The 27063-nt window shown below is 41.5% G+C and overlaps 1 protein-coding gene across 1 annotated transcript in view; it reads left to right on the top strand.

Moving 5' to 3' along the window:
* The window catches only part of LOC309339851 (uncharacterized protein), a 160648-nt gene extending 134774 nt beyond the window's left edge, over positions 1-25874 (top strand). The window contains exons 4-5 of the mRNA XM_081858371.1: positions 9754-9899; positions 25479-25874. Of these exons, the coding sequence (XP_081714497.1) occupies positions 9754-9899; positions 25479-25494 (162 nt within the window). The 3' untranslated portion in view covers positions 25495-25874. The remainder of the gene's footprint in view (positions 1-9753; positions 9900-25478) is intronic.
* The last annotated feature ends 1189 nt before the right edge of the window (positions 25875-27063 follow it).

Here is a 27063-nt window from a genome sequence, read left to right as displayed (position 1 = left end):
AAATATTCAACGCAGCAATAGAGAAATTAAAATAGTAATTTATTTGTCAGACAAATAAATAAGAGGCACAGTGGTACATGGTTACCAAGCTCTGGCCTGGCCTCCTGCCATTCTGGCCAGCACTTATATTCCCTTAATCCAGCCCCCTTTGCTCCTCCTGTGGCTGCCTCTGTCCAATCAGCCTGGTTGAAATTCCTATTGGCTGTTTGGTAGAACCAATCACAAAAGATACACCCACAAAAGATACACCCACTTCCTTGCCCTTATAAGGGAGACAAAGAGCTATATATATGACATATAAGTAATAATATATCTTACATGGAATCTTAATTACCAGCTCACCTCTTGCCCTCCTTGCCCTATTGCCTTCTAAAACAAATGGTTAATCTTACATTTTTATGTTCAACAGATGTCAAGGATCTTGAGTTTCACATCAACATTGAAAGATTTTCCTTCATTTAAGGTTTCTAAACAAATGCCTGACAACTATATATCAAGACTGCTTGGATGGCGTCTTCTGTCTGGCAGGGGGGCTAGGCTCATTTGCCCCTCTGGTCTCCTATTGCAATATGACTCTATGAAATAAGAATCTAGCATTTCTTAAATCCTTTGCATAATTACATTTAAGCCAATATATTTAAGCTAATATATTTCATACATTTATCATAGGTAGCCTCTTAAAAGAATAAAGCTTTTCAAAGTAAAAAGGAAGAAACTCAGTAAAACACAGCTTTTAAAAGAAGCCTCTTCAGTTTACACTTCCCCCTTTCACTCTCCTTTCCAGCCAGCTGCTTTCCCAACATTTATTGCCTTTTAACTCTCTCAGTTTAAGAAAGAATGGCTTTAGAAAAAGACTTCCCCAAAAATGCTCTCTTTCTTTCTGCCAGCTAAATGTTTTTCCCCATTTGCCTCTGGCCTTAGAAAATTTAGCTCAAGGTTTTAACGTGAGGCTCCATGATATCATTTTACTATTTACCCATTCCTAATTGTGTTTTCTCAGCCTGCAAGGGCAGTGTATGTAATTTCCCCTTTTTATGACTTTGAGAATTGTTTTTCTACTATAAATCAATGGGGCCCCCTTGTCTTAGGAGAATGGCCAAGGTTTTCTCTGCCTGGCATGAAACATTTGAAAATCTAAGCCCATTTAATTTAGGAACCTGATCAAGATATAAGCCAATATAAGTCTTGATTAAAAATGCAGTCTATATTCAGATGCCACAGCCTGAGGCGCCAGCCTGACAGAAAATGAAACAGTTAAACCACAGCCCTAATTCTACCAAGTTCATTCAGAGTCCCACATGAAATGAACCAGAGGGTGAGTGTTACTATTCAAAAGATGAAAACCCATCAAGTTTGAGAAAGGAGGTGGAACATTCCTCTTAGACATGGGTAGGCAAACTAAGGCCCGGGGGCCGGATCCGGCCCAATCACCTTCTAAATCCGGCCCACGGATGGTTCAGAAATCAGCGTGTTTTTACATGAGTAGAATGTGTCTTTTTATTTAAAATGCATCTCTGGGTTATTTGTGGGGTCTGCCTGGTGTTTTTACATGAGTAGAATGTGTGCTTTCATTTAAAATGCATCTCTGGGTTATTTGTGGGGCATAGGAATTCGTTCATTTTTTTTTTCTTTCAAAATATAGTCCGGCCCACCACAAGATCTGAGGGACTGTGGACCAGCCCCCTGCTGAAAAAGTTTGCTGACTCCTGCGTCTTAGTTTAGGCTCCTGGATTGTGCTTGTGTGTGTTTGTGTGTGTGTAATGGGGAGGGGGGCAGTGGAAATGAATGTCCCTTTTGCTAATCTTGGAGCTTCATTTCAGAAGGTGGAGAAGGAACATTTCTGCTCCCCCCATTGGTTCTCTTGCATGGTGGCTGGGCCACCAAGGATCAGGAGACACCATGCAGGACATCCCCAGACAGCTATGCTGGCCCCAAGTGAAGAACTTTACTTCCCCACATGAAGTAGATGGTAGCCACAGGCTTACATGAGGATATTTAGACTTATATGAGAGTACTTGTAAGACAAGCACTTAGGCTGAACATGTCCCCTGCCAGTGGCATAACGTAACTATTTAGCTCTATCCCCAGTATATTTTATCTTATTGCTATGGCTAGTGGTTAATACAAATGAAGTTTCTTATAGGATTGCCATATTTCAAAAAGTAAAAACCAGAACGCCCCAAAAGTTCTTGAGCTTTTTAGGAAGACCTTGAAATTGTTGAGCTTTTCTTTAGAAAAACGCCAAAAAATGTGATTTTTCAATGGACTTGTCTAAGATCCAGGGCAAAGTAGACGTATGGCAGCCCTAGTTCCCTGCTCCCATGAAGCTTACAGTCTGAAAGTGTTTTAAATACACATCTGTATTTAAATATTTGCCCCCTGCAGACTTTTCAGCTGTGGAAGTCGAGAAGTTAATGTAGTATCAACCTAACAAGTTAAGCGTTGAGATCTAGAGCTCATACTGAGAATGAAGCCCTAAGTACTTCTAAGTAACTCATTAAGGACCTCAACACTATTCTCCACAAGGCTGCTATGCTGACAGAAAGCCTGTTTCTGTTACTGAGGTTTATGTTATTTAGTAGATGTATCATAGTATTTTCATAGTATTTTAATATTCTTTTGGAAGCCGCCCAGAGTGGCTGGGGAGGCCCAGCCAGATGGGCGGGGTATAAATAATAAATTATTATTATTATTATTATTATTAATAGATGGCATTTCTTAATACAAACATTTGACATCAGCATTTGCTGTCTGTTGCTAATTTTGGGGTAAATGTGTTTAAAATGGGTTGTTGTTCAGTGATAGAACACATGATTTGCATGAAAAGGGTTCCAGGTTCAATCTGCAGATAGGACAGGGAAAGACTACAGTCTGAAACCCTATGAGTCACCGCCAGTATGAGCTAGATGGGCCCGTGGTCTGTCTTGATAACAAACAGCTTCCTGTGCTGCACACCAGATATTTCTAAATAAAACAACAATATAATACTTATACCCCGTTCATCTGGATGGGTTTCCCCAGTCACTCTGGGCAACTGCCAACAAGAGATTAAAAACACATTAAAACACCAGTCATTAAAAACTTCTCTAAACAGGGGTGCCTTCAGATGTCTTCTAAACATCAGATAGTTGTTTATTTCTTTGACATCTGATGGGAGGGCATTCCACAGGGCGGGTGCCACTACCGAGAAGGCCCTCTGCCTGGTTCCCTGTAACTTGGCTTCTCGCAGTGAAGGAACCGCCAGAAGGCCCTCAATGCTGGACCTCAATGTCCGGGCAGAATGATGGGGGTGGAGATGCTCCTTCGGGTATACTGGACTGAAGCCATTTAGGGCCTTAAAAGTCAGCACCAACACTTTGAATTGTGCTCAGAAATGTACTAGGAGCCAATGTAGGTCTTATGTGGTCTCGGCGGCCGCTCCCAGTCACCAGTCTAGCTGCCACATTCTGGATTAGTTGTAGTTTCCAAGTCACCTTCAAAGGTAGCCCCACGTAGAGCGCGTTGCAGTAGTCCAAGCGGGAGATAACTAGAGCATGCACCACTCTGGCGAGACAGTCCACGGGCAGGTAGGGTCTCATCCTGCATACCAGATGGAGCTGGTAGACAGCTGCCCTGGACACAGAATTGACCTGGGCCTCCATGGACAGCTGCGAGTCCAAAATGACTCCCAGGCTGCGTACCTGGTCCTTCAGGGGCACAGTTACCCCATTCAGGACCAAGGAGTCCCCCACACTCACCCGCCCCCTGTCTCCCAAAAACAGTACTTCTGTCTTGCCAGGATTCAACCTCAGTCTGTTAGAACCTGCTGTTAGTCTGCAAATTTCTAGGTGACCCCTGTAATCATGGCAGATTTCTTATTGTCCTCTTTTATTATTTGATTTGAACACCAATTCAGGAAAATGACTTTTATTTTTAGTTTAGCTGGAGGCAATGTATGCTAATTGTAGGAGCAATCAACTAGGAGACGAATACCTATTTAATTTTTGCTAGTGTGTTACTATGGAACCTAGTTTAAGGGGGCAATACTATGGCAAGATCTGCTGGCATGAGCAGCTTAGGGCACAACAAATCTCCAGCTCAGGTGACCCATTCCAAGCTCAGCCAGCATTAAGTCCACAACCCCAGCTCAAAACGGCAGCTCACAGTAAGTCCCCCAAAAGTTGTGTGCCAGGGTAATTGGGGGTGGGGGGAAGTTTAGATAGATTCAGACATGTTTAGTTCAATCACGTGATCTGGCAACCACATAAAACACTATTTTAAAAGCTTGCTTTCCTTCTACCAGGTTTAAGGAGAGAAGTAGGAGGAGCCCCACAGCAAAACCTTGTAACCTGGTGTTCTGGTATTAAGTTAAACCCCATATTTAAGCTAGTGTTGTGCCTATGTTCTGCCAAGCGATCGCATCACGGTGAAATGTTGAGGTTGTGCACCCAAAACATCAGAGCCGTCTTTCCTATTGGGCTTACTGGCGTGTTGCGCTAGGGTGCTGGCCTCTCAGGGGCGCCCCAGCAAGTGGGGGAGCTGTGCGGCCTCCCCTTTCCTTGCACGCCTGCCAGCTGTGCTCTGCCAACCATATGGCTGGGGGGCATGCAGCTTGCCTCCCAAGCCTCTGCGGGGATCGCTCTCCTCCTGCGGAGGCTTGGGAAGGAAGCTGCATGCCTGCCAGCCGTATAGTTGGAGTGTGTTAAGGGAATTTCCCCCACATTGCCTGAAGAGCAACACAAGTGCTCTTCTCTTCCTCAAAACCAGACAGCCAAGCACCAGAGATTAGGAGAGAGTTGTCCAAATGACCAGGTCACTCATTGCATGAGCAGGGAGGGATCGGGAGCTCCATTCCTTGGGTGAGGCGTGTCAAGCATTTGATGAGCAGGAAACAGCAATACAGGGATCAGCTCAGCAAGGGAAGCTGCGTGTTTCTCTGTGTGTGAGGGTGCATGTGCACCCTTAATGTGCATGTGTCACACCCATACTGACCCCAGAGGGTCAGCCAAGGGTGAATGCCACCCTCATACGAAAAAGGTTAGCCATTCCTGGCTTAAATATTAATACAACAAACTTGTTTCCTTTTTTAAAATACAAAGCTAAGGCCGTCTTAGTGTACTAAAGCTAAATTCTCCAAGCTGAGGGACTTAGCCTGGTGCCTGGAAGCCAGTGGGATATTGGTCCTCTTGCGAAAACACCATGCAGTCCTTTTGCTGTGCGGTTGTGGGATCCCTTAGGGTGTCCCTGAAGACAGCAGCAAACATTTCCTTATTTCATTTCTCAGCTCAGTTCTGCAATTTGAACCGTTATGCTTCCCATTTTGAAGAAGAACCAATGTATGCATATCACTCAAGGGCAACAGTCTTCATTACTTTCCCCTTGATGACTGAAAGTGTTAACCAGCTGTACTGAAAAGCATTGTGTGTGCCCCACGATGATGTGGACATCCTATCTGGGCTTGATGGCCTAGTAAAAAAATGTGAGCCGACTCTTGAAGTTGCAGTTTTCAAATCATGAACATGCATGTGTAAATCAGACCATATGCTACGAGAAACATTCCTAGCAGAGGTAATGATTAAGCTGAGGACTGAGATTAAAGGTACATCTATCTCAAAGGTGAATCCACTGGGATAATTGAAATTTCGGCACAATTTAAATATGGATGCTGAGCACATTATCCATGTGAATTACCATGTACCAGCCATTTAATTTAAATTGGATCTTCTTGCTTGTGTGTGCCATATTAGGATGCCAGTATAGTTCCTGCCCAGGCCAGAGCCCTGGCATGCTAACAAGCCATATGCAAGGTAGGCCATCTGGATGAGTGCAGAAGGTCTTATCTATCACTTTTTTTTATTACTGGAGTTCAGGCATGAATGCCAATGCTTTTGTTAGGCAGACTGACACCCCCCATGCACAAAAAGGAAGGTACCAACAGACTCAGGAGCTGTGAGCATACTCAGTGGCCATGAAATAGTCAGAGTCTGCTAGCAGGTGTGGAGGAAGGAGTAATGAAAAACTACGTGGGAGGAGGACTGAAATGGAGTATACTGGCAGAGGGCATGGCTGACTCTCCAAAATGAGCAGTGAACTGGAGCACTCCACAGGCAACAGGCTGTTGCAGATCTCATTTGTTGGTCTGTACCAGGAGTAGGCAATGTGGTGCTCCTCCAAATGTTGTTAGACTACAACTCCCATCATTTGTCACCACTGGCCATTATGGCTGCTGCTAATGGGTGCCACATTGCACCCATCTGGTCTATACTGTGAATGCCCATTGCTTTGCATTATGTGGCAATATGAGCCCTGCCCTTTGGATGAATCAGGCCAAAACTCCATGAAATCCAGCATGGTGTCAGCCAATGCCTCTGGGGAGCTCAGAAGCAGGACTTACAAGGCAACCCACACTTCTGCCGGTTTGTCCTCCCATCTAGTATTCTGATCTGCCTTTGAATGTGTAGGTTCCACTTAGCCATCACAGCTAATAGCTGTTGACAGAGCTCGGCGTATGTATGCATTATGGATTTTTCTTTTCTGCACCCCAAAGATTACTGCAACTTTTCAAAGAAGTGAAATAAAGAATGACAACCTTGATTATCTAGCAAAAACATAATTGTGTTATATTATGTGAGAAGTGTTTGGAGATGGTGTACAAGATAAACAATAAGACTGAAGGGTAATTACCACATTATTATTCTGGCAGATGTGTGTATGCCCAACCCTGGCAAGGTTTGGTCCCAAAGGAATCTTTCAAATTCTCTGGGAGCTGAATTTATGGCAGCCTGATTGATTGCTTATCCTGTTGAAATTATAGCAGGATGCTTTCTTTCTTTCTTTAGCTATGATCTGTCCATTGAACGGCACTGTTCATTAACAGGGTGACATGCCGATTCCACATTCCTTTGCGTTTTCGCAAAATGTCACAACTGTTAACAATATTTAATAACTGTGGCAGAGTGAGGGATGAGAGAAAGCTGGGCAGTTCAGAAGAACCGAGGCACTGAATGTGGATGGTAGGCAGGGAACGGGGGGGGGGGGGAGTTTCTCAAGCTTCTGGTTCAGGAAGCACCCAGTTTGGCCAAATGGATATCGGTGGCACACTTCACTCTTGCAGTTGAGGAGCTGGCTGATCAGATATGTACCTTGTGGTTGGAAAGAGACAAGCTGAAAGCAGCAGCTGCTGCTACTGTAAAGACCACACAAATTCCAGGTATATACACACCACTGCTTCAGCCAATCACAGTTCCCTAATACTTGAGCAATACTTGTGTCTTCAGATACCTCTTCATTGTATTTCCATCTCACATGTTTAGACTTACAAAATCTTAGATGTACTCCGAAATAATTGTGCGAAGCAGCCATTTACATGGTCGTTCATCTACATTTATTAGTGGTTGACTCATGCCTTTCTGTTGTTTTCCTCACTTCTCCCTGTTAGGTCCCCCTCTACATACCGCTCATCATTTCTTTTTGATGCATCTGCAGAGGGCAGTCTTGCCAGCAGGACTCCTAGCCAGCACCCGAAAAAGGAAGGTTCAGTGTCCTTGTTTTACCTGCAGGCACTTTCCTTCAAGTGACAGCCAAAAGACAGAGCCTTGGGGGTGTCATCTGTTGTTTGGCTATTAGTTACGGGCTGCAGCAGAAGAGATGGTAGGAGGTTAGAAGGCCAGACTTTTGTAGAATCCCCAAATCGACGTTATAATAAAGGTCCTTCCACACAATAGATGTTTTTTGTTTGATTTGCTTTCTAACACCAGGTGTTTTACTTAGCACTGTCTCTGCACGAAGTCCGTAACTGAAAGCAGAGGCCCAGGGAATGCTGGACACAGTATCAAAATGAGACAGAAGACTTTGATTGTGTTTTGCAAGCTTTTAAGAATGTAAGAAATGCCCTTCTGCAACCTTCTGCCTGTGTGGCACGTTTTGCTGATGGCACAAGATGGCACCCCCTCCCCATTGCACATACAGAGCCCACTTCAATGGTAGCAACAGGATTAGGTTAAAAAAAAAAAAGGGACCCCTGGATGGTTAAGTCCAGTCAAAGGCAACTAACTATGGGGTTGTGGCGCTCATCTCGCTTTCAGGCCGAAGAAACTGGCATTTGTCCACAGACAGCTTTCTGAGTCATGTGGCCAGCATGACTAAACCACTTCTGGAGTAATGGAACACAGTAATGGAAGCCAGAGCACAGGGAAACATCATTTAGCTTCCTGCCACAGCGCTGCCTGTTTATCTACTTGCACTGGCGTGCTTTCGAACTGCTGGGTTGGCAGGAGCTGGGACAGAGCAACGGGATCAACAGGATTAATAGCCCCCACCGCACCTGAATGCAGTGGAGTAGTCATTGGGGTGGAGGATAGGCCACTGGCACACATAGCTCTGTCCTTCAACAGAAGCATTGCAGCCAGGGGAATCAGAAAAGGTGGGAGGCTGCATCTATTGCCCCTGGCATCTGTGACCTGATGCACCCCCTGTCATAGTCCCATGCCGCCCAGCCATGGCAGAACTCAGTGGTGGGAGAGGCCAGCCAACCAGCAAAGGCTCAGGGGGGTACTTGCCTGGAGGCAGAGTTGGTATGCAAGGTTCAGTCCAGTCTTAAGGTCATGAGTATCTCAGTTCACGTAGTCAGATGGTCTGGGGGTCAAGGAAGCCAAGAGTCCAAGGTCACAAGAAACAGCAAGATCTAGCCAGGAACAACAAATGTTGTTTCCAGCAACTGACTGAGGCTGGAAACCCAGCTTAAGAAAGCTGGAGCCAGCTGGTTCTCATCAGGAGCAAGAAGGCTGATCAGCAGCAGGTAGAGTCACACTGCCTTCTGCTTCTTCAGGCTGCTGCTCAGCAGGTGAAGCCAATTCCTGGCCCATGAAACTCCCCTGATTCTGCCAAATGGCAGACCAAACACCCATCAAGTCCAGCACCCTGTTTCCTGTAGTGGTGAGCCACTTGCCTCCAAAAGGCTCAGAAGCAAGGCAGATAGCAAAAGTCCTTCCCTGATGGTATATGGCCAGATATACAGCCTTTGTCTACACAAGTCCCCCTTAGGTTAACTATTATGTTTAATTGCCATTTGTGGCAAAAGGGTGCTATGTGAAAGCTGTAGCATTATCACTGAACACTTTTAGACTCCACAGTGTTCTTTCTCAGGGAAGTATAAATGCTTTGGCCGTAAAGTGTGGCTTCTCCCTCTCACTGCCTCCTTTACTGAGCCCACGCAATAAGTCAGTTTTGGGAACTAAATTTCTCACTTCCAACAGATGTGTGGAAAAAGTGGCATTTGTAGGAACAGGTCTTGCCAGAAAGTAGGACCAAGGCGTTGGCCTCCTACTGCCTTCTCAGACTGTCTCTATGGGGACAAGTGATTACCATTGAGTTGTAACCATTTAGCCAATCTTCAGATGCTCACTTTTTCTAAACCTTTTCCATTTCAGGAGAACTGACACTTAGTTTCATAATTAAATATGGATTGCAACTGTGCCTGTCTTGATCTCTTGTGCTCATTAGATGTTAATCATAAGAGAAGTGAATTTCTTCTCCTTCCACCGGGTTTTGTAGAAGGTGAGGTCAAGTACTACAGTGTTTTGAAGGACAGTCATTGATCTTTGCCCATCATAACGCACTCCTGGCTTGAAGCAGCTTGCATGATTGACAGGGGTATCTGATCCAGACTGACCTGGTCCCTAGTGAGAATGCACCAGAAAGGGCCTCGTGGAGGAAATGTTGTGACATATTGTACATTGAAAGAACCATCTGCTGACAACCTTTGTTGCCTTTCAGATGCACACCAGCATTTCACTGGGGACTTCTGTTGAATGGTCCCTTCGCAGAGGTCAGGAAGGAGCTCCGATCTCTGATGATGATCTTTTAAAAGTAATATGCCCCCAAGTGCCTGAACCTGTAGAGGCAGCTGCAAGGAAACAAAGGTGAGGATAGGGTTTCTTCTTCTTCTTACCTAACTATAATTGCAGAATAAAAGAAAACTTAAAATATTACAGCACACCCAGATATTTTAAATATTTCCAGCATGTTATTGGTGCATTATAATTTCTTTATTACAAGGATGCTCATTTGATGGTCCCATGGGCAGTCCTAGCCCTAGAATTTTATTTGCAAGCCCTGCCCATTGATTTAACCCAGCAAATATTTAATCCCATAAACCTTTGAGTCCACACCCAAACACCAAAAGGTTCAAAATGTTTGATCTTTAAACATGGTAAGCATCTAGTAAAGACATTTTTTGGCCCAGGTGTTTCCTGACTCTTAAAGATTGGTCCTTGTTGTGTTTATCTTTAAAAGAAAGATTGCCCCACGTTGTCCCTGAATTCTAGTTTTTAATCACATTTTTATTGGCTTTTATGTTATAGATCGGTTTTTATGATACTATTTTATTTTTCATGTTGTATTCTCCTTAGAGATTTTATATACAAAATATTAAGCCATGTATAAAAGCTTTTAAATAAAATAAAATGTGTATAAGACAGAATACATGTTTTAATGTCATCTTTCTCTGAGTTTTGTATGACATTCCTCAACAGAGAGCCACACTTTCTCAATTACACAGATTTTTATTGTGAGGACTGATAATCTCTGAACACTATCTGGAAAACAGATCACCTCTTTCAAAATTATAGTTAGTTTGGTTTTTTGTTATAAGACAAGCCAAATTCAGCAGTCAGAATAAATTATGTAACTGACAATAGTATATTAGACTTTATTTCCTTGCTTTCTTTTGCATAAAATGGAATCTTTTGTCAGAAATTGCAGTGGTGGAGAGAAGGGAGATATCTGACTCCTCAAGTATTGGTGGACCTTGGGCTGCGATAGTAGACGTTGGCTCAGTACAGGGGCAGACCATGGTGTAGATTGGTGGGCGACAACATGTGGCACCACTGTGAAAGCTTCTGCACTGGCTGCCCATATACTACTGAGCCAGGTTCAGGACCCTTATATTAATTTGCAAATCCCTGAACAACTTGTGTCACCTTCGGGATTGCCAGAACTCTTATATCTCAGGTTAGTCATCGGCAGGAGTGTCATTGGTTGTCCCCTGAGCTGGTGATGTCGAGGTTCATTTGACATGGATATGAAGATGGGTCTTTAGTCTAGTCAGCCTTGACCTGCAGCGTATTCTTCCAATAGAGATTCAGGAGTCATATTCTATTTTAACCTTCAAATGTTTGCTGAATACTCCCAGGCTTATGCAGATGATTAGGAGAATATTTTTTGGAACAGTTAGCTGATGAGCTCTGATTTTAACTTTTATGTGGTTTTTATTGTGTGTATGCATTTTTGTATGAAATTGCTTTGATTTTTTAAATGAAATTGTGGTACACAAGTATTTTTATAAATGAAAGAAACTGTTAAAACTGTGTGAGGGGTAAAGGCAGATGAAAGGGGAAGACCCTAAGCAAAGAAAAACCTCAAAAATATTGTCAGAAAAATATCTCAGAAGAAGTTTTGGCTCAGCTCTACTGGTCTTTGTTTATTATATATACACTGTCAATGGTTTTCTACATGTTCGGCTTGAGTAGGAACATCTTGCTTTACTTTACATTTCTTGTATGAGATGGCATGTCTGCAAATTTCACTTTCATGTGAAATGTCAGTAGCAACTCTGGAATAGGCAAGGGGGAAATGTCTCACAATGACCCTCATCACCACCTAAAGTAATGGGTGAATCATTGCTAAGTTCAGGCACAAGGAGACTTAAAGGTCATTTTTTTAGGTGTAACGGAATTGGCAAACATAGAAATAGCTTGGGGGGGAAATACCTAATTCTTTTCTCTCAAAAGGCAAGCCTCACCTTTATGCCTCTTCCAGTGTGGCTAACAGAGTGTTTGCTGTACAATATAAAACATCTGCACTGTTATGCTGCTATGGGGAATTGTTAAAAGTTGCTGAAGCAAAAGGAATAATACACTTGAATACTAAACGCTGCTGGAGAACCACAGGGCATGCAAACAACACAGATTGACAACTATGGTGTTTATCAGAATGCTCACTAACCTGGTCTTCATGACTGCTATTGGAAGAAGAAGAAAAACCTTAAAAGATTTTTTTTTTTAAAGAAAGGGTTATTACAGAAATTGAACCTTAATTGGAACTTAATCTACATAATTATGCACAATTATCCATGTTTATGACTCCTACAATGAGCATGCAAGGTGTTTTTTTTCTTTTCTTTCCCCCGTTAGCAGGAAGACAAAATGACTTAAGACTCGCCGGAATCATTGGGTAATATGATCGTATTCACTTCAGTGAGTTTATGAAGCTGTATAGTTTTAGAATTCAATTAGAAATGGCATGTCTTCTCAGTACTTGGCCTTTGACTTCTCCAAAGAACATGAAAAGAATGACGGAGCAGACAAAGATTTTGTTCGTTTTTTTTGTTTTGTGTAACGTTGACCAGAAATTGAAAGTATTTACATCCTCTGCATGCCTTGGCATTCTTTCCTGACCTGCCTCTTTCAAAATGGTTGGATGGACAAGAACTGTTCAGGTAATCTCTTTACTCTTCAAATGTTGGCACGATAGAATCCTCTTTAGCTCCCACTTGGCTCTGCATAAAACATTAACAACAACTCAAAACTACCAACACTAAGCGCATGACAACTGCTTTACCGGAACAGTCCTGAGGTTCACCTTGTTTAGGGTTTTGTCTCTCAGAGGTGCAGTTAGGTTATTTTAGACTCTGGATTTAATCTTCCCGGGCTGTGCGTGTTGCTTTTTAGAAGATAATGTGCATTTCTTTACTTATTCAAAATGTGTTAAGCCAGCTGTACTGAGTTTAGGGGCCCTCCTGCTCATTCTTCTGAATGAAGCCTGGACTTCTGCCCCAAAGGCCTCCCTGAGGCACCTCTGCTGTCCCTTGCAACAGCTAACCCTGCCTTTGGGAAGCTCATAAGCAGAGCCTGAAGCTCACTCTGTTTGTCGATTGCTCATCCTCAGCACTGGGTACTAACTGTATACTGTTCTGAACCATTGTGACTAATAGTCAGCAGCTAGTGAGACTTCTCTGGGAAATAACTATGTTGCCAGGCTTGCCCATACCATTGTTCTCATTTACAGTGGTACCTCAGGTTACATACGCTTCAGGTTACAGACTCCGCTAACCCAGAAATAATACCTTGGGTTAAGAACTTTGCTTCAGGATGAGAACAGAAATCGTGTGGTGGCTGCGTGGCGGCGGCAGGAGGCCCCATTAGCTAAAGTGGTACCTCAGGTTAAGAGCAGTTTCAGGTTAAGAATGGACCTCCGGAATGAATTAAGTTATTAAACCAAGGTACCACTGTAAATGTTATTGATAGCCACTATTCACTTTTCATTCCCCTATCTTCTTCTTACCCTTCCTTTGCTGCCTCCCCCATTTGATTGCACATTTGCTGAGATACGAAACCATCACTTTGCTTGTTACTCGCTAAATCACTATGCTCATTTGTAGTTCTCTCTCTCTCTCTCTCTCTCTCTCTCTCTCTCTCTCACACACACACACACACACACACACACACACACACACAAGTTCAACTTGTAAAGGCCCAGTATATGCAGCCTGTACTAACCATTGTTGAGAGGGATTGTACCTTATCAGACCTTTGTGATGTACGTACTTGCATATGCACCATTTTGATATCTTGAATTCATGGAGGAGGCAAAGCAGCCATTGCACAATCCTGCTGTCTGATGATACATTTACTTGCACATTTTCAATTATCTGCAATTAGTTGAAGCATGTACAATTTGCAGGCCGCTAAGCCAAACACAGACCAACAGCCATGTATTGTGGCCTGCTAGGTGCTTGAGCCCTGCAAACCCATCTATGCAGTCTCAGGCAGCAGTAAAACCAAGAGGTTTATCTTGTCCCTGGACTGAGCTATAAAACGTTTTAAGTGTGTTTTAAGTGCAATATACAATGGGACACTAGGTGGCGATGGTGAGCCTTATGGAAAAGTCAATGTATTTTTAAAAATGCTTTAAAAAAGGCATTTCCAGCATGGTTTTAATATGTGTGTAGATTCCACCCCTTTTGGCTTCCATATAAGGCTTGTGTGCTGCATTTTGCTTGGCGCAGTAGCAGTTAGGACTCTGAAGTTTTTTACAGTCAAGCAATGTATAACTTTTATGAAATATTATGGGATTAAGTTGTAATAAACCTGGTATAGGCCTTAAAACAGGCAACCCTAGATCTTATTATGCTACTGTCTTTGAGTTACGCAAAGTTCTTGACCACACAATCTTCTGACTTGCTTGCCTTTTCTTTTCTGAAGAATATTTATGCAACAAATTCAAATCTAGTCCCGATACTGCCTGTGGGTACTCCTAGAAAAAAACAGAAGCCACACATGCATCTTTCAGCCTTTGCACAAACCCGGTAAGCCCATGTGCAGCCACCGGCAATTGTGCATGTAGACTACCAGCATCTGGACCTCTGTCTTATACATCCATGACCCAAGAAAGGGTTGACGACTATGCAAACAATACATTAAGAGAAGCACTTGCTAATGTGTTAGAAGATGCATTATAGATGTGTAGTCAAACGGAATGACAAGTAAAGGATAACAATACAATCTGTTCCTAGTAACCTTATGGCTGCACAGAAGGGAATACTGAGCTGCATGTACCAATATGCTGATGATATTATTAAAACGATTATTCATTCAGCTGAAGGGTAACGAATTGAGACAGGCATGAAAAAGACTTTTACACTTTTGCAAGGTGCAGTAAATTCAGACTTCTGTTTCGGTCAGTTAGCCTCCAGATTGTAAAAGATCACAATAGCCTAGGTAGGCTTATGTTGGCAAAGCAGAAGAGTTAAGTTGCTGGAATAGCTTCACTGAACTGAATACATTCAGTTATCTTTCAGGAGAAGCTTTCCGAGAAGTCACTTTATCCTGTCTTGAAATCTTTATCTAGCAAATAAATCCTCTCCCAGGTCAAAATGAAAAGAGGAAAGACCTTTTCTCATGGGTGTCAGGAACAACACCCTGATAACTGCACCCACACCTATACTTTGGGCTTGCCCCTGTTGACAAACTGTCAAACTTAAGCTTCTTAAGATTAGCTCACTTGAACCTTGGCAGGGGGCATGTGGACACACCAAATACAACATTCCTCTGTGTGCCTCCTTCTCCTATACCACACGAAGTTTTGAAGGCTCATGGTAACTGCATTGAGTTGAACAGGGTTAGAATCCCCTGCGGTCAGACTCCTGATCAGAGGGAGCATGCCAGCTGAATCTCCCTGCAGATCTTTGTGATCAATGTGCAAATGGGAGAGGAAGGGCAGGGTGGCACAAATGGGAGGCAGACCCAGCATGCGCACAGCCACATCCCCAACCCTGCCTGTGCCCTCATGCATTCTTCTCAATGCTTGAAGTGGGAATTGACTGAGCGGTCTCTTTTCAGTATGTGTCAATTTCACAACTGTTCCTTTCATTTGAGTGCAACCAGGCAGCTGGAGCTAGCTCCCATTTTTATTTCCCCCAGTGCCCTTGAACTAGCGTCACGCTGAGGAAATGTGGTAAATTTAAAGAGTGCGGAGACTCAGCTGCCCAGCACTGCCACCATGACCAGGTGTCCACTGACAGAGGGAACACACCAGGGTACACTTGCTTTAATCTACATGACATTTAAATGCACATTGTCATACTTTGCATGTAACCATTTGGCAGAACAGGGAGCCCCTAAAGATGGCCAAAGTACCACGAGGCAGTCATTTGCAACATCTTGACAAACAACATGAAGAACTGCACCACACTTCAGGTGCAAATGTCTGACAGAATAGTCACTTGTATTGAACCCAACAAAGAATTTACTGAATAGTTGCATGCACAGTGTGGCAAGCTGGTAATTGGTTGTCTGCGTTCAGCTATCGCTGTCAGAGGTTTTATACAACCTCAGAAAATATAAATAGTCCTTGGAGAATCATGGAATACAATAGATGCAATTCCTAACATGAAGGTTTGTAGCTCAGGGTGGAAAGATCTGTCTGAAGATCAAATCCCCCCTTCTCCTTCATGCTCCTTACATTGTTGGGTCTTTTTAAAACATTTATTTTAGCTTTTGGTTTTGTTTTGTTTTGTTTTGAAAATGTATAAAGCAAACTGCATCATTGATGCTTGCACAGAAATCCCATGGGCAATTTCCTGGAAGCAAAAGATTTCAGGTGATACAGTCATAGCAGTGGAAAGTGACTGCAAAATATAATGTTATTATTGGGGGGGGGGGGCGGAGTAGGCGGTATGTGAGATCTAACACCAGGATACCGCAAGTGTTAAAATATAGGCCAGGTTAGCTTTCTGTGTTGAGGTGATAGCCTGGGTGATAGGCCATTATGGGAAGGAAAGGAAAGGGGCCCTGCGTGAGATAGCAAATGGCTGAGGTTGCGGTTACTTAGGAGAACAAAGGCAGCGTTTGGAGTTGAGTTGCAGTGATGTGCACTAGAAGCAAAGCAGTAATCTGGGGAGCAAGAGGCAGAGCAATGATTGATTTCTGTTTGAATCCAAGGCTGTGGCTATGGGAGAAACAAGACCCTCCATCGCAGGCTCACGTTGTATATACGTATGTGTAAATGAATCATATATCATAAAGACAGCACAATCTCCGCTGTGCCTCACTCCCAAAGGAAACACGAACCCTAAGTAACTGCCTGAAAGCCCTGGAATCTAGCACCGTTTGGAGACTGTGGTCATGTGCAATAATAATTTAATCCAACCCACTGCCCTAAAACATCATTAGCTAATACCAGGATTACATGATCCTGCGTTGTATCTGAAGATCAAATGCATGAGGAAATTAGGCAGAAACAAGCCTAGGAAAGGAATTCAGATGAGAGAAAGAAATTAATCACCACCGAAACTAGATAGTTAATTGTATAACTTACTATGCAATTGGGCACTGAAGCAACAACTAGAGGAGCAGAATGCGTTTAGAAGTGTCTGTCTTCTATGGGGATTCTGAGCACCTGAAGAGGGCTTAAGGCTGCAGTTTTAGGCATACTTGGTTCTTATCTAGGTTTTATTTATCTCCAAGAGGTTTCTATAATAGCATAAACATGTTTAGAACTAAGTTTTGAGACTAGAAAAGCTCCAACTAAATATTTATTTCATTCCATTTAGGAATTGCATCCATAAAATATATCAAAGCAATTCCACAGTAGCAACAATCAACAATAAAACAATGAAAAGGGGTTCCATTTATACAAGCAATTAATAACAATTCCATATATGAAAAGAAAAAAAAGAAAAAAACCCATTTCATATTCGAAAACAATTCACATCCTGTAGAGATGCCAACTGGAATAAAGGTCTCCACTTAAAAGGCTTGCTGAAAGATCTTCAATAGGCAAAAGACAATACACTCACAGTCCCACAAAAATGCATAAATCAAAATTACGGTGTGCAAGAAAAGCGCTAGGAAAATGCATTTTCAAGACATAAACGGCTGCTTGCTGGTTCAGACGTGGCGTCATCTAGCTCACATTCTGTTTTGCAGGGGCTGGCCCTTCCATTAGGCAGCATGAGACAGCTGCCTTTGGGTGTCACGAAAGTGCAACAAATTCTTAGTTATTTAATTTACCAGGATTGTATTTTTATAGCCAGGAAAGTGGAGAGGTGCTTGCGAGATTTTCTGTCTCAGGTCTCACAACCACTAGCCTTAGATACTTATGTGCTTTGATTTTGGAGGCAGGGAGACTGGAAGAAATTTAAGATTTATCTACAAAAATATTGTAATTTGGTTGAATGTTAAGAAGGATGCTAGATCATAAATAACTGTCCACCACTGAATTAGATTTGAATTTGACGATAAGTGAGATTAAGGAAAATATAAATTTTTTGGAGAATTGCTAGATTTTATTTAAATGAGCGGATATAAGGTTCTAAACAAGATGATAATTTGCTTGAAAAAAATTTATAACGATGTAAGTGGGAGCGGGAGACGTGAGGGAGTCCAAAGAAGTGATGAAACTATGTTATGATATAAGTAATGTTGTTTATTATTTATGTATTGTATTCAAAAACTTTAATAAATATTTATATATAAAAAAAAAAAGATTTTGGAGGCAGGGAAATACAATTTGCTCCTCCTCCTCTGGATTCAAGATGTCTTGGACCAGCCTTGGTTTCTACCAGTGACCAGTGGCCAGCCAGGTGGCTTTGGAACTTGTGTCTCGGTGTTTTCCTCCATCTCTATGTCTAGAGATCTTTTCAAGGCCATTTAAGCTGCCTTGCAGGACATCTTCAGAGAAGAATGGGCTAAAGAGTAAACCCTACACAAATCTGGAATCCCTAAGATGATTGGATGGTGTCTTGTATGCCTTCTTCTGGCAACTCCTGCAGCAAAGCTGGGCCAAACATATTGCTCTGATTTCCTTTGGACCACATCAGTGAAGCGGGTCTAGTCCTCTGGGTAGCCCAGGACCTCCAGACACACTGGCCAGGCTTGTGCCCCAGGGAGGTCACTTTGGGGCTGCTAATGCAGTGATATGACTTCACCTCCGGAGTGTCTCTTGAGACAGATGGATGCCACTGCAATGCACCCTTCTGTCTAGGGTGTGTATACGTATTTAAAGGACCACATCAGTGAGGCAAAGGGGAAGGGCCTTGTCATCCGGGCAGCTCAGGAACCTCCCTCCATGGCTTCTGCCCAAAATAGCTATGGCCAACCAGCAAAACACAAACAAATAAGGGAGCAAAATAAAAATAAAAATCCTTCCAGTAGCACCTTAGAGACCAACTTGGTTTGTTACTGGTATGAGGTTTTGTGTGCATGCAAACTTAGTTGGTCTCTAAGGTGCTACTGGAAGGATTTTAATTTTTTTTGTTTCAACTATGGCAGACCAACACAGCTACCTACCTGTAAATAAGGGAGCAGACAAACTCTGGCTGTTTGGATATCTGAATCAGTCATTTGTGTCATGAGGTTTGGGTATAATTCTTTGTGTTCAGATAACAGATGTCAGATAATGAATGTTCCAATAGCGGGACCTGCACGTATAAAGCTGTTTCATGTGTGCACATAGACAGTTCAAATATTACATTTGAGAATCTTTGGAGATGGAAGCCTGGCCTGGTTTGGAAAATGAAAGATGGAAAGATCACCTTATGTGGAGATCGGATGACCTTTGGATTACAAATCTGAGCCAGGTGGAGGTTGGAGTTTTGGGGGCCTTTGGGTTTGAAAGGAGCGAGAAACAAATTTTGGAATATCTTATAGGCCCTATTTTTAACCATGGAAGTTCGGCAGGAAGGAATATGATTACCGTTGGGCTGGAGCTTCCCCGAGATCTGGTTTTCAATACCAAAGAATATCAAAAAGACCGGCAGAGGGGATATGAAAGAGACTTAAGAGCCTCGGATTTAAGATCTCCGGGTTGAGGGCTTTACGAGACTGATGGACTTTTGTTGGGGACCAAAACTGGGGAGGGGATCTGGTGGAAGGAAACTGGGAATGCAAAGTGTATATAGTATAATTTGTTTTGGTTTTTTTGTTTGTTTTCTTAATGAGAGATGAGAAATTGGTGGAATGGAATATTTTTTGACCTTAGGGAAACGTTTTAAGAATAAGTATAGATATATAGGTTTGGATGAGAGCTAAGACTGGATAAAATAAAGGTGGATAGAAAGATGTTGGAAAAAGAAAATTATGTGGTTTTGGCAGTAATGACATAAAGGTTTAAGTAAAAATGAATTGGTGTAAGAGAGAATGTAAAATTATAGCATATTAAGATAAATTATTAAGATAAAAATAAGGTTGGAAGGATTTGCTGAAATAATAATTTGAATTAGAATACAAAAATGGGAGGTGTGAGGAGGTCAAGGAAATAAGTAAAGGGAAGAAGGCTATGTAAAGGTTTGATGTATTTTTTCTACTTTTTTAAATTGATTGTATTATTTTTATTTATTTATTTATTTTTCTTTTTTCCTTTTGTAACCTTTAAAATTTGAATAAATATTATTTTTAAAAAAACAAATATTACATTTGAGACTTCTGGGTAGTGCATAGTATGACTCTGTCTTATCAACTTTTCTAGCATCTTTGCTGAGTGATTTGCCTCAAAGATTTGTTCCTTTCCTTAGGATAGTAGTTAATTGATAAGCTGAGAGTGCATTTCTTTTATAAGCTATTTGCACATTTTATTGGGCATTAAATGACATCATGGTACCGAAATGAAAATGAGCATTTGTAAATATGCTTTGAGATTAAATAAAAGCACCACATTAACAGCTTAAATAAATTACCTGTTTCTTTTTAGAACATTCACGTGAGGGCAAAAGAGGTAGTAGATAGTGACACTGAATGTCAAATCAGTCCTGCAAGTGATCCATTTCATGCTTTTTGTTTTGATGCCGTTACATGCTCCCCACTTCCCTAAGTGGTAGGGGGTTCTGGGGCAACATTACAAGGTTTAGAAGTTTCCTTTGGATGAGAAAGCCTTCTGGAGAAGATGGGTATCATTTTTAGAGTAGTTGCTTATTTACAAATATACAAGCAGAGCATGTTGGAAGCAAAGATGCACTCCGACAGCAGGCAGCAAATCCCAAAATAGCAGCACACTACACAATTTTTCATGGCAATTTCTAGCCAGCTCCAACTAGAACTCTCTCTGTGTCAGTTCAAATGCCAATCCTACAGCCCTCTGTATCTATGCCCCTCTCTCTCTCTCTCTCTCTCTCTCTCTCTCTCTCTCACACACACACACACACACACACACACACACACACATGCAAACACAGTCTTTTTCTCAAACCCCACACATGCAGGTATATTGCCCATTTGGAGAACTATCAGTAGCCATTAGCAATCTTTTGTCAACACTCTGATCACCATTTTCCATTGTGACCAGGCTAGTCGAATTCACAGCAATACTTAATTTTCTTCAATCTTTATTTTCATTTTCATCAAATTATGTCTTCTGACTAGCTCAGGTCTGTGCAACTTAGAGCTCTCAAAGTTGAACTCGGCCCATCAACCATATTGTGTGGCATTCCAGGGTCCTGAACGCTTCTCACAACCAAAATCTCACTATATCTCACTCCTAGGAAGGCAGCAAAAGCTCTTGTTGGACAAATTTTGTGGTTGGTGGGTCACAAATTATACAAGTCTGAAATAGGAGAATCAGGTGTTGAAGACTCTGAATGACACACTTTCCATTACTGCAAATGGTCAAATCCAAACAAACCAATAGGGAGATAGCTTGTCTCTAGCACAGGATTTCAACCTCTCATTTCTGAGTCACAGTGCTTGCTCATTACACTGAAACTGCTCTTAAAATCCCTTCACTGGACAAGGTCAAATGGCTGAAGCTTCTATGAGCACCAAGATGAAAAATGGTGAGATATCTTTTAAAAAATGTAGTAAACAGTAATAAATATTTGTAAAATTAAAGTAGAGTTTGGATAGGTAACTTTTGTTCCATAAAATACCAGCTACCTGGCACAAACCAAGGGAAATGCTATCTAAAATCCCAAATGATTTTTTTTTAATTTAAGATATTTGTTAGGTGTGTGTGTCAATATAGATCTTATGAAAGAGTTATGTGTGTGATGGCAGGTAGATAAAGCTGCTAATTCACATGCCTGCCTCCTGCAAAAGTTCTATTAGTCCCAGAGAGATGCTCTTTGTGCTGCTTTGGAAAGCAGTCATAAGCAGTGCAACACTGATTTCTCTAGCATGGTACAGTTGTGCCCTCTCCTGCTCTGCTCTTTTAACAAACAAAGTTGTCTTTGTGACACTGGTTCACCTTTAAGAAGTATGTGCATAGCGGAGGTGATGTTGACTTTGTATAACATAGCTAAGTAGATCTCCTTCTGGTTCCTTCCATCTTCAAGATTTTTCTATTATTTATCCCTGACAGGTAGGCTTGATTTTGTTCACCCAGGCACAATTAACATGTAGATCCTGCTCACATCCCCACATGCAAGTCACACATCACAAAATATAAGTAGAATTGCTGTCTCAAACTTGGGACCTTTCCATCTGTGGTTGAAGTAGGAAACAAAGCAGCCAGAGTTCTTCCAGTCTTCTGTTCCTGCACTGAACCTGTTGTTCAGATCCATTCTTGCTTGCTGAGATGGGCATCACCCCAGGTTACTCCTATATAGCAAGTGACCAAGGCCCAAGGTTAGTCATACTGCATGTATAAATTATGTACATTAATCATGTGCCTTTGGATTATATGTTTCAAATCTGTATCTTTTTAGAGTTTTCTTCCTCTCTAAATAGTACCAGAAGAGTTCTCTACTGGAACGTGATAGTGGTCCATCTTAATTTAAGTGGGAAACAAACATCATAAACTTTGAATTAAGAACCCTGGATTCAACAAGGATAAATTAATTATCACATACTATAATTCATAGGTAAATCCATAGTGCCCTACAATTAATGTACACAAAGTATTGGAGGGTTACAAAGGGTACAGACCATGAAATTATACTCATATACTCAATTAACACTCACATCACAGTTAATTATGGTGAGGACATTTTAACAATGCCCTTTTCAACCACCTTGTGAAGGTTCCTTGATATGTGGGAAATAAATGATCCCCCAAGGGTGATTAAGGAAGGTCTCTCTTAAGTTTGCCGATGCTGACAACTTTTCTAATGGATGTTATCAAGCATGGAATGGCAACTTACGTCCATTTGACTGGGTGGAGGGATCGGCCAGTCCTTCAGCATCGATTATCTGCTTACTGGCATACACACAAAGAAGAAACATTCTTATGTAGCAGAAGCTTTTAATGACCTGAAACGTGAAGTTCCATTGATTAGGACTTATTAACAGAAGCAAATTGAAAATCTGAAGGTGGATTGTGTATGTGTGCTTTGAATTGTGCTCCTGGAAAGTGGTTGGAGAAATGGCTTCCATGAGAAACAACAATTCACAAGTCAATCCATGCTTGTAGCATCATATTGAAAAGTGCTGAAAGCTGTGAGTTGATAAATGGCATTGGCCAGGTTAAGATGGTGAAGCAGCCATTTCCCCCTTCTATGATGGCCACAATTTGGCCTCATTTCACACTTTTTTGTGAACTGGTTCTTAATGATGCTTTACTTCTTTCCTTTTATAGATGCATGCTTAAGGGGGTTTGCCAATTTTAGAAATGTTTCCTTCATTTAAATGTCACATGAACTCTAAATCATTACCCTAACCCAAAAATCTAACAGCTGATGTTGGATAGCAATTTAGCGTTTCGTACATTTTGCGATAATTTTACGAATTCATTAAATCAATGGCTAGTTTTAAAAAGCAGACAATTTTATGTTTAAATCTGATATCATGGTCCAAAATCCAGACTGCAAACATTGTGAATTCTTCAGATTAAAATTTCTCAAAATACGATTAGAGATCAAAATGTAAATGGGTACGACAAGCAAATACAACAGCAACAAACACATAGTAGGAGTGGGGAAAATTTGGGTTCCACAGTTCCTGGAAAGGTAAGCGAATCAAAGTGAATTTTTCAATTCTTTAGCTTTTGTGATACAGTTGTGTACAGTGTGTGTGTGTGTGTGCCCGTGTGTATATAACACATACAAAATTGCATCATGTTAGGGGACATTGCTTGCAAAAATGTGGATATTAGGCAAAAGTGTATATATACATAAATGTGTATATTGTGGAAATGTGCACTACAACGTTGATGATTATTTTATGAGGAAGTTTTTTTATTGGAAAAATTTGTCCATCTGTAGTGAATAGTACATAAAGGTAAAGGGTAAAGGGACCCCTGACCATTAGGTCCAGTCGTGACCGACTCTGGGGTTGCGGCGCTCATCTTTGAGCCGGCGTACAGCTTCCGGATCATCTGGCCAGCATGACTAAGCCACTTCTGATGAACCAGAGCAGTGCACGGAAACGCCGTTTACCTTCCCGCTGGAAGTATTTATCTACTTGCACTTTGACATGCTTTCGAACTGCTAGGTTGGCAGGAGTAGGGAACGAACAACGGGAGCTCATCCCATCGCGGGGATTCGAACCATCGACCTTCCAATCGGCAAGTCCTAGGCTCTGTGGTTTAACCCACAGCGCCACCCGTGTCCCAGGAATAGTACATACATGGGTCCAAAAAACATTTCATCCTTACAAATAAGTTCTCAATTACTCTTTATTTCCATTTTACACAAGGAGAACCAAAGCTGAAAAAAATTAACTTACCTTGTTTCTACCTGGGAAATTGTGCCTCTGCTGTTTTTTCAACACATGTCTCCCAGCCAAAATCTTCCAGATCTGTGTCTTAGCCTTCACATTTTGAATCCGTCAAAATGGACCCCTTTTTTGTTCTCTGGAGTCTTGGAAAGACTTTTCATTATGCCATACATGCTACAAAGGACTACAGGAAGTAAAGTCACCTGCCAAAGAAGCTAAAAAAGGAGAGTCTATTTTGTCTTAACAGATGCTGCCGGTGATTAATTAGCTCCTTTCCATAGCTGTCAAGTTATGCAGTTTGACTCTATGACACATGACTTTGAACCTATTCACCTGAGTATATATGCACAGCTCTGCTGTTCAGTTGATATATTCCTTTCTTTTTCATTCTTGTGAGAGAGGGGAAATGAAATGAATATTTTCATCAAGGTAATGGCTTACAGTTCATGGCTGGCTGGCAGAGGTTGCACACCTGACCTATTTTCCAATAAGACTAAAAGCAAATAAGGTTCTTTAGTCCTTCAGCGCATGACAATCATGCAAAAGAGTATCAAATCGATAATAGGAATCTAATAATTTAATTGACTGTAGGCAAAATGAGAAAATAAAAATTTACAGTTTCCTTTGTCAAAATTTTGTAAGGGCAGTTTATGTTTCTACATTTAAAAAAAAAAAAATCAATATTTTCCCCGACAAATGTATTGAGCAAATACTCACTGAAGGAAAAAATGAGACTAACAAACAAGCAGCTATCATGGAGGTTGATAATGAAACCAGTCACACCTGTCATAAAAAAATATATCAATCTCCTTTTATCACTAGCATGATTTATTATATGTAAAACCCTACTAAGATATTTTGCCTATTTAATAGCCTTCAGTTTTCACTGAATTTCCTCAAGGTGCATTTCTGCTCAGTCTGACTCACCTTGATTTGATTTTATTTATTTTTAGGCCAGTGATATGCAGGACCTCACCCACAAAGTTTCATTAGTTTGATCAAACATCTCCACAAAAGTTTCTCTCAGTCATTTAAAATGAGGAAGAATCTCTGTATCTGCCTCAAATTCAGTTGGAAGGAAATGAAGTGGTAACTCCAGATGGAAAAAAATGAAGTCTGCTCCATGAGCAAATAGTGTAGTTTGGGCATTTATATCAGCACAGAGTACATACTATGGAGAAGAATTGCTAAGAGAAATACTGCTTGACTCATAATACAGCAGAGAATTACAACCCGGACAAATTCATATATTGAACCAGATATTAATCAAATGGTGTTGTGGCCATCAAATGATAAACTTGCATGTGTGAACCAGGCATTAGTCATTGGCATTTCTATTTCTGAATTTTCATGCAGCGCCACAGCATTGTGAAGAGATGATATCTAGTGGGAGAGATTTAGAAAAAGCAACCAATAACTCAGTGGCAGATGGAAGGCAGCAACTTCCAGGAAGTGACTCAGCTCAACAGCAGGGAAAACAGAAGAGACTCAGAGCAGAGGAAATTAAGTATGAAATGAACCAAATAAACCTTTGCTTCATATAGGCATGCGTCAATTCACCTCAAGGGGGCTCAACCCTTTTTCGGGCCTCAGACAAGGGTGCTCAAAGGACCAATGATTTGCTCCAAGACACCATGCTCAAAATGTTGGGGAATCCTCAACTGCTGGCCACTGAGTTCTGCAGCTGCTGTCTCCGCGTCCCTCCCTCTCAAGGGAAAGCATGGGTGTGCTGCCCTGGTGCCAATTTCAGTGAGAAGCACATTCAGCCAGGAGCTGGAACTGCTTCTGCTGCCTCCTCTTCTCTTGAGTAAGTTGAGAGGCTCCTTGCTCAGGTGATAGCAACTGTGGAGGCACTGAGGGACGCTTGAAGTGCGGTTGACTAGGACTTGGACCATAACACTCGCCAAGCATGACTATATTAGGTCCACAACTCCCTGCAAACTCCTTGATAAAGTAGCTGTGATGGCCCTATCTCTCTATAATTCCTGAATTATTCTTGCAATAGGAATAGGGCATCTGCGCCCTCTCAGCCTGAAGAGATTCTGACTGCCTTTTGCCTTTTGTTGTTAGTCAGGCTGGAGCTAAGAGGCCTAGCTGTTCCATTCTCCTCCTTCCCACCAAACACAAAGGCTAAAGGAAGTCAAACTTAGAGATCAGTTGCCACCTCCCTGCAAGGTTGAGGAGGGATGGCAGGGAGAGAAGCAGCCAGAATGGACTTAGTAGTATCTGCATCTGTGTCTCCTCAAATAGAAAGTCAGATTGGTAATAGCCTGATAACGGAAATCATCAAAAGCTCCTAAGAAGGAAGAAGGGCTTACATGGAACATTGCTTGATTGGAACATATGATCTTTAAATATATATATATATATATTTATTAAAATTTTCAAGGGTTACAAAAAGCAAAAGTAAAAACAATAACACCAAACAAAAACAAAACACATCACAACAAGAGAAAGAAAAAAAACAACACAACTAATCTTCCCAACTTATTTTTCATTTGCTTATTTCCTTTACCTCCTCACACCTCCCTTTTTTGTATTCTAATTCAATTATCTATTTCAGCAAATCCTTTCCATCTTTTCCAATTTTTGTTCTGTAATTTATCTCATTATAATGTAACTTTACTTTCCCTCCTTTCACCAATTTTCTTTCTTTTCCCCCCCTTTAACCTTATTTTAACATTAAAACTAAAATGCTTGTATGTGTTTAACTCCTTATAACATTTCTGCTAAGTCCATAAAATATCAATCCATCATTTTTCTATCACTCATTAATTTTGCGATATTTCTATATATAAACTTTAAGTTTTCCAATCTTCTTCCATCAACTCCTCTCCCTGGTTTCGGATTCTGCCAGTCCTTTCCGTCAATTCCATATAGTCCATCAACCTGGAGTATTGGAACATATGATCAGACAAAGACATGCAGCTTAGGGTGAAGC

The sequence above is a fragment of the Podarcis erhardii genome, assembly GCF_964252035.2.
Source record: "Podarcis erhardii genome assembly, chromosome: 4".
Taxonomy (NCBI): domain Eukaryota; kingdom Metazoa; phylum Chordata; class Lepidosauria; order Squamata; family Lacertidae; genus Podarcis; species Podarcis erhardii.
Note: the sequence above shows the minus strand (reverse complement) of the source record. Positions and strands in the feature narration are given on the sequence as shown.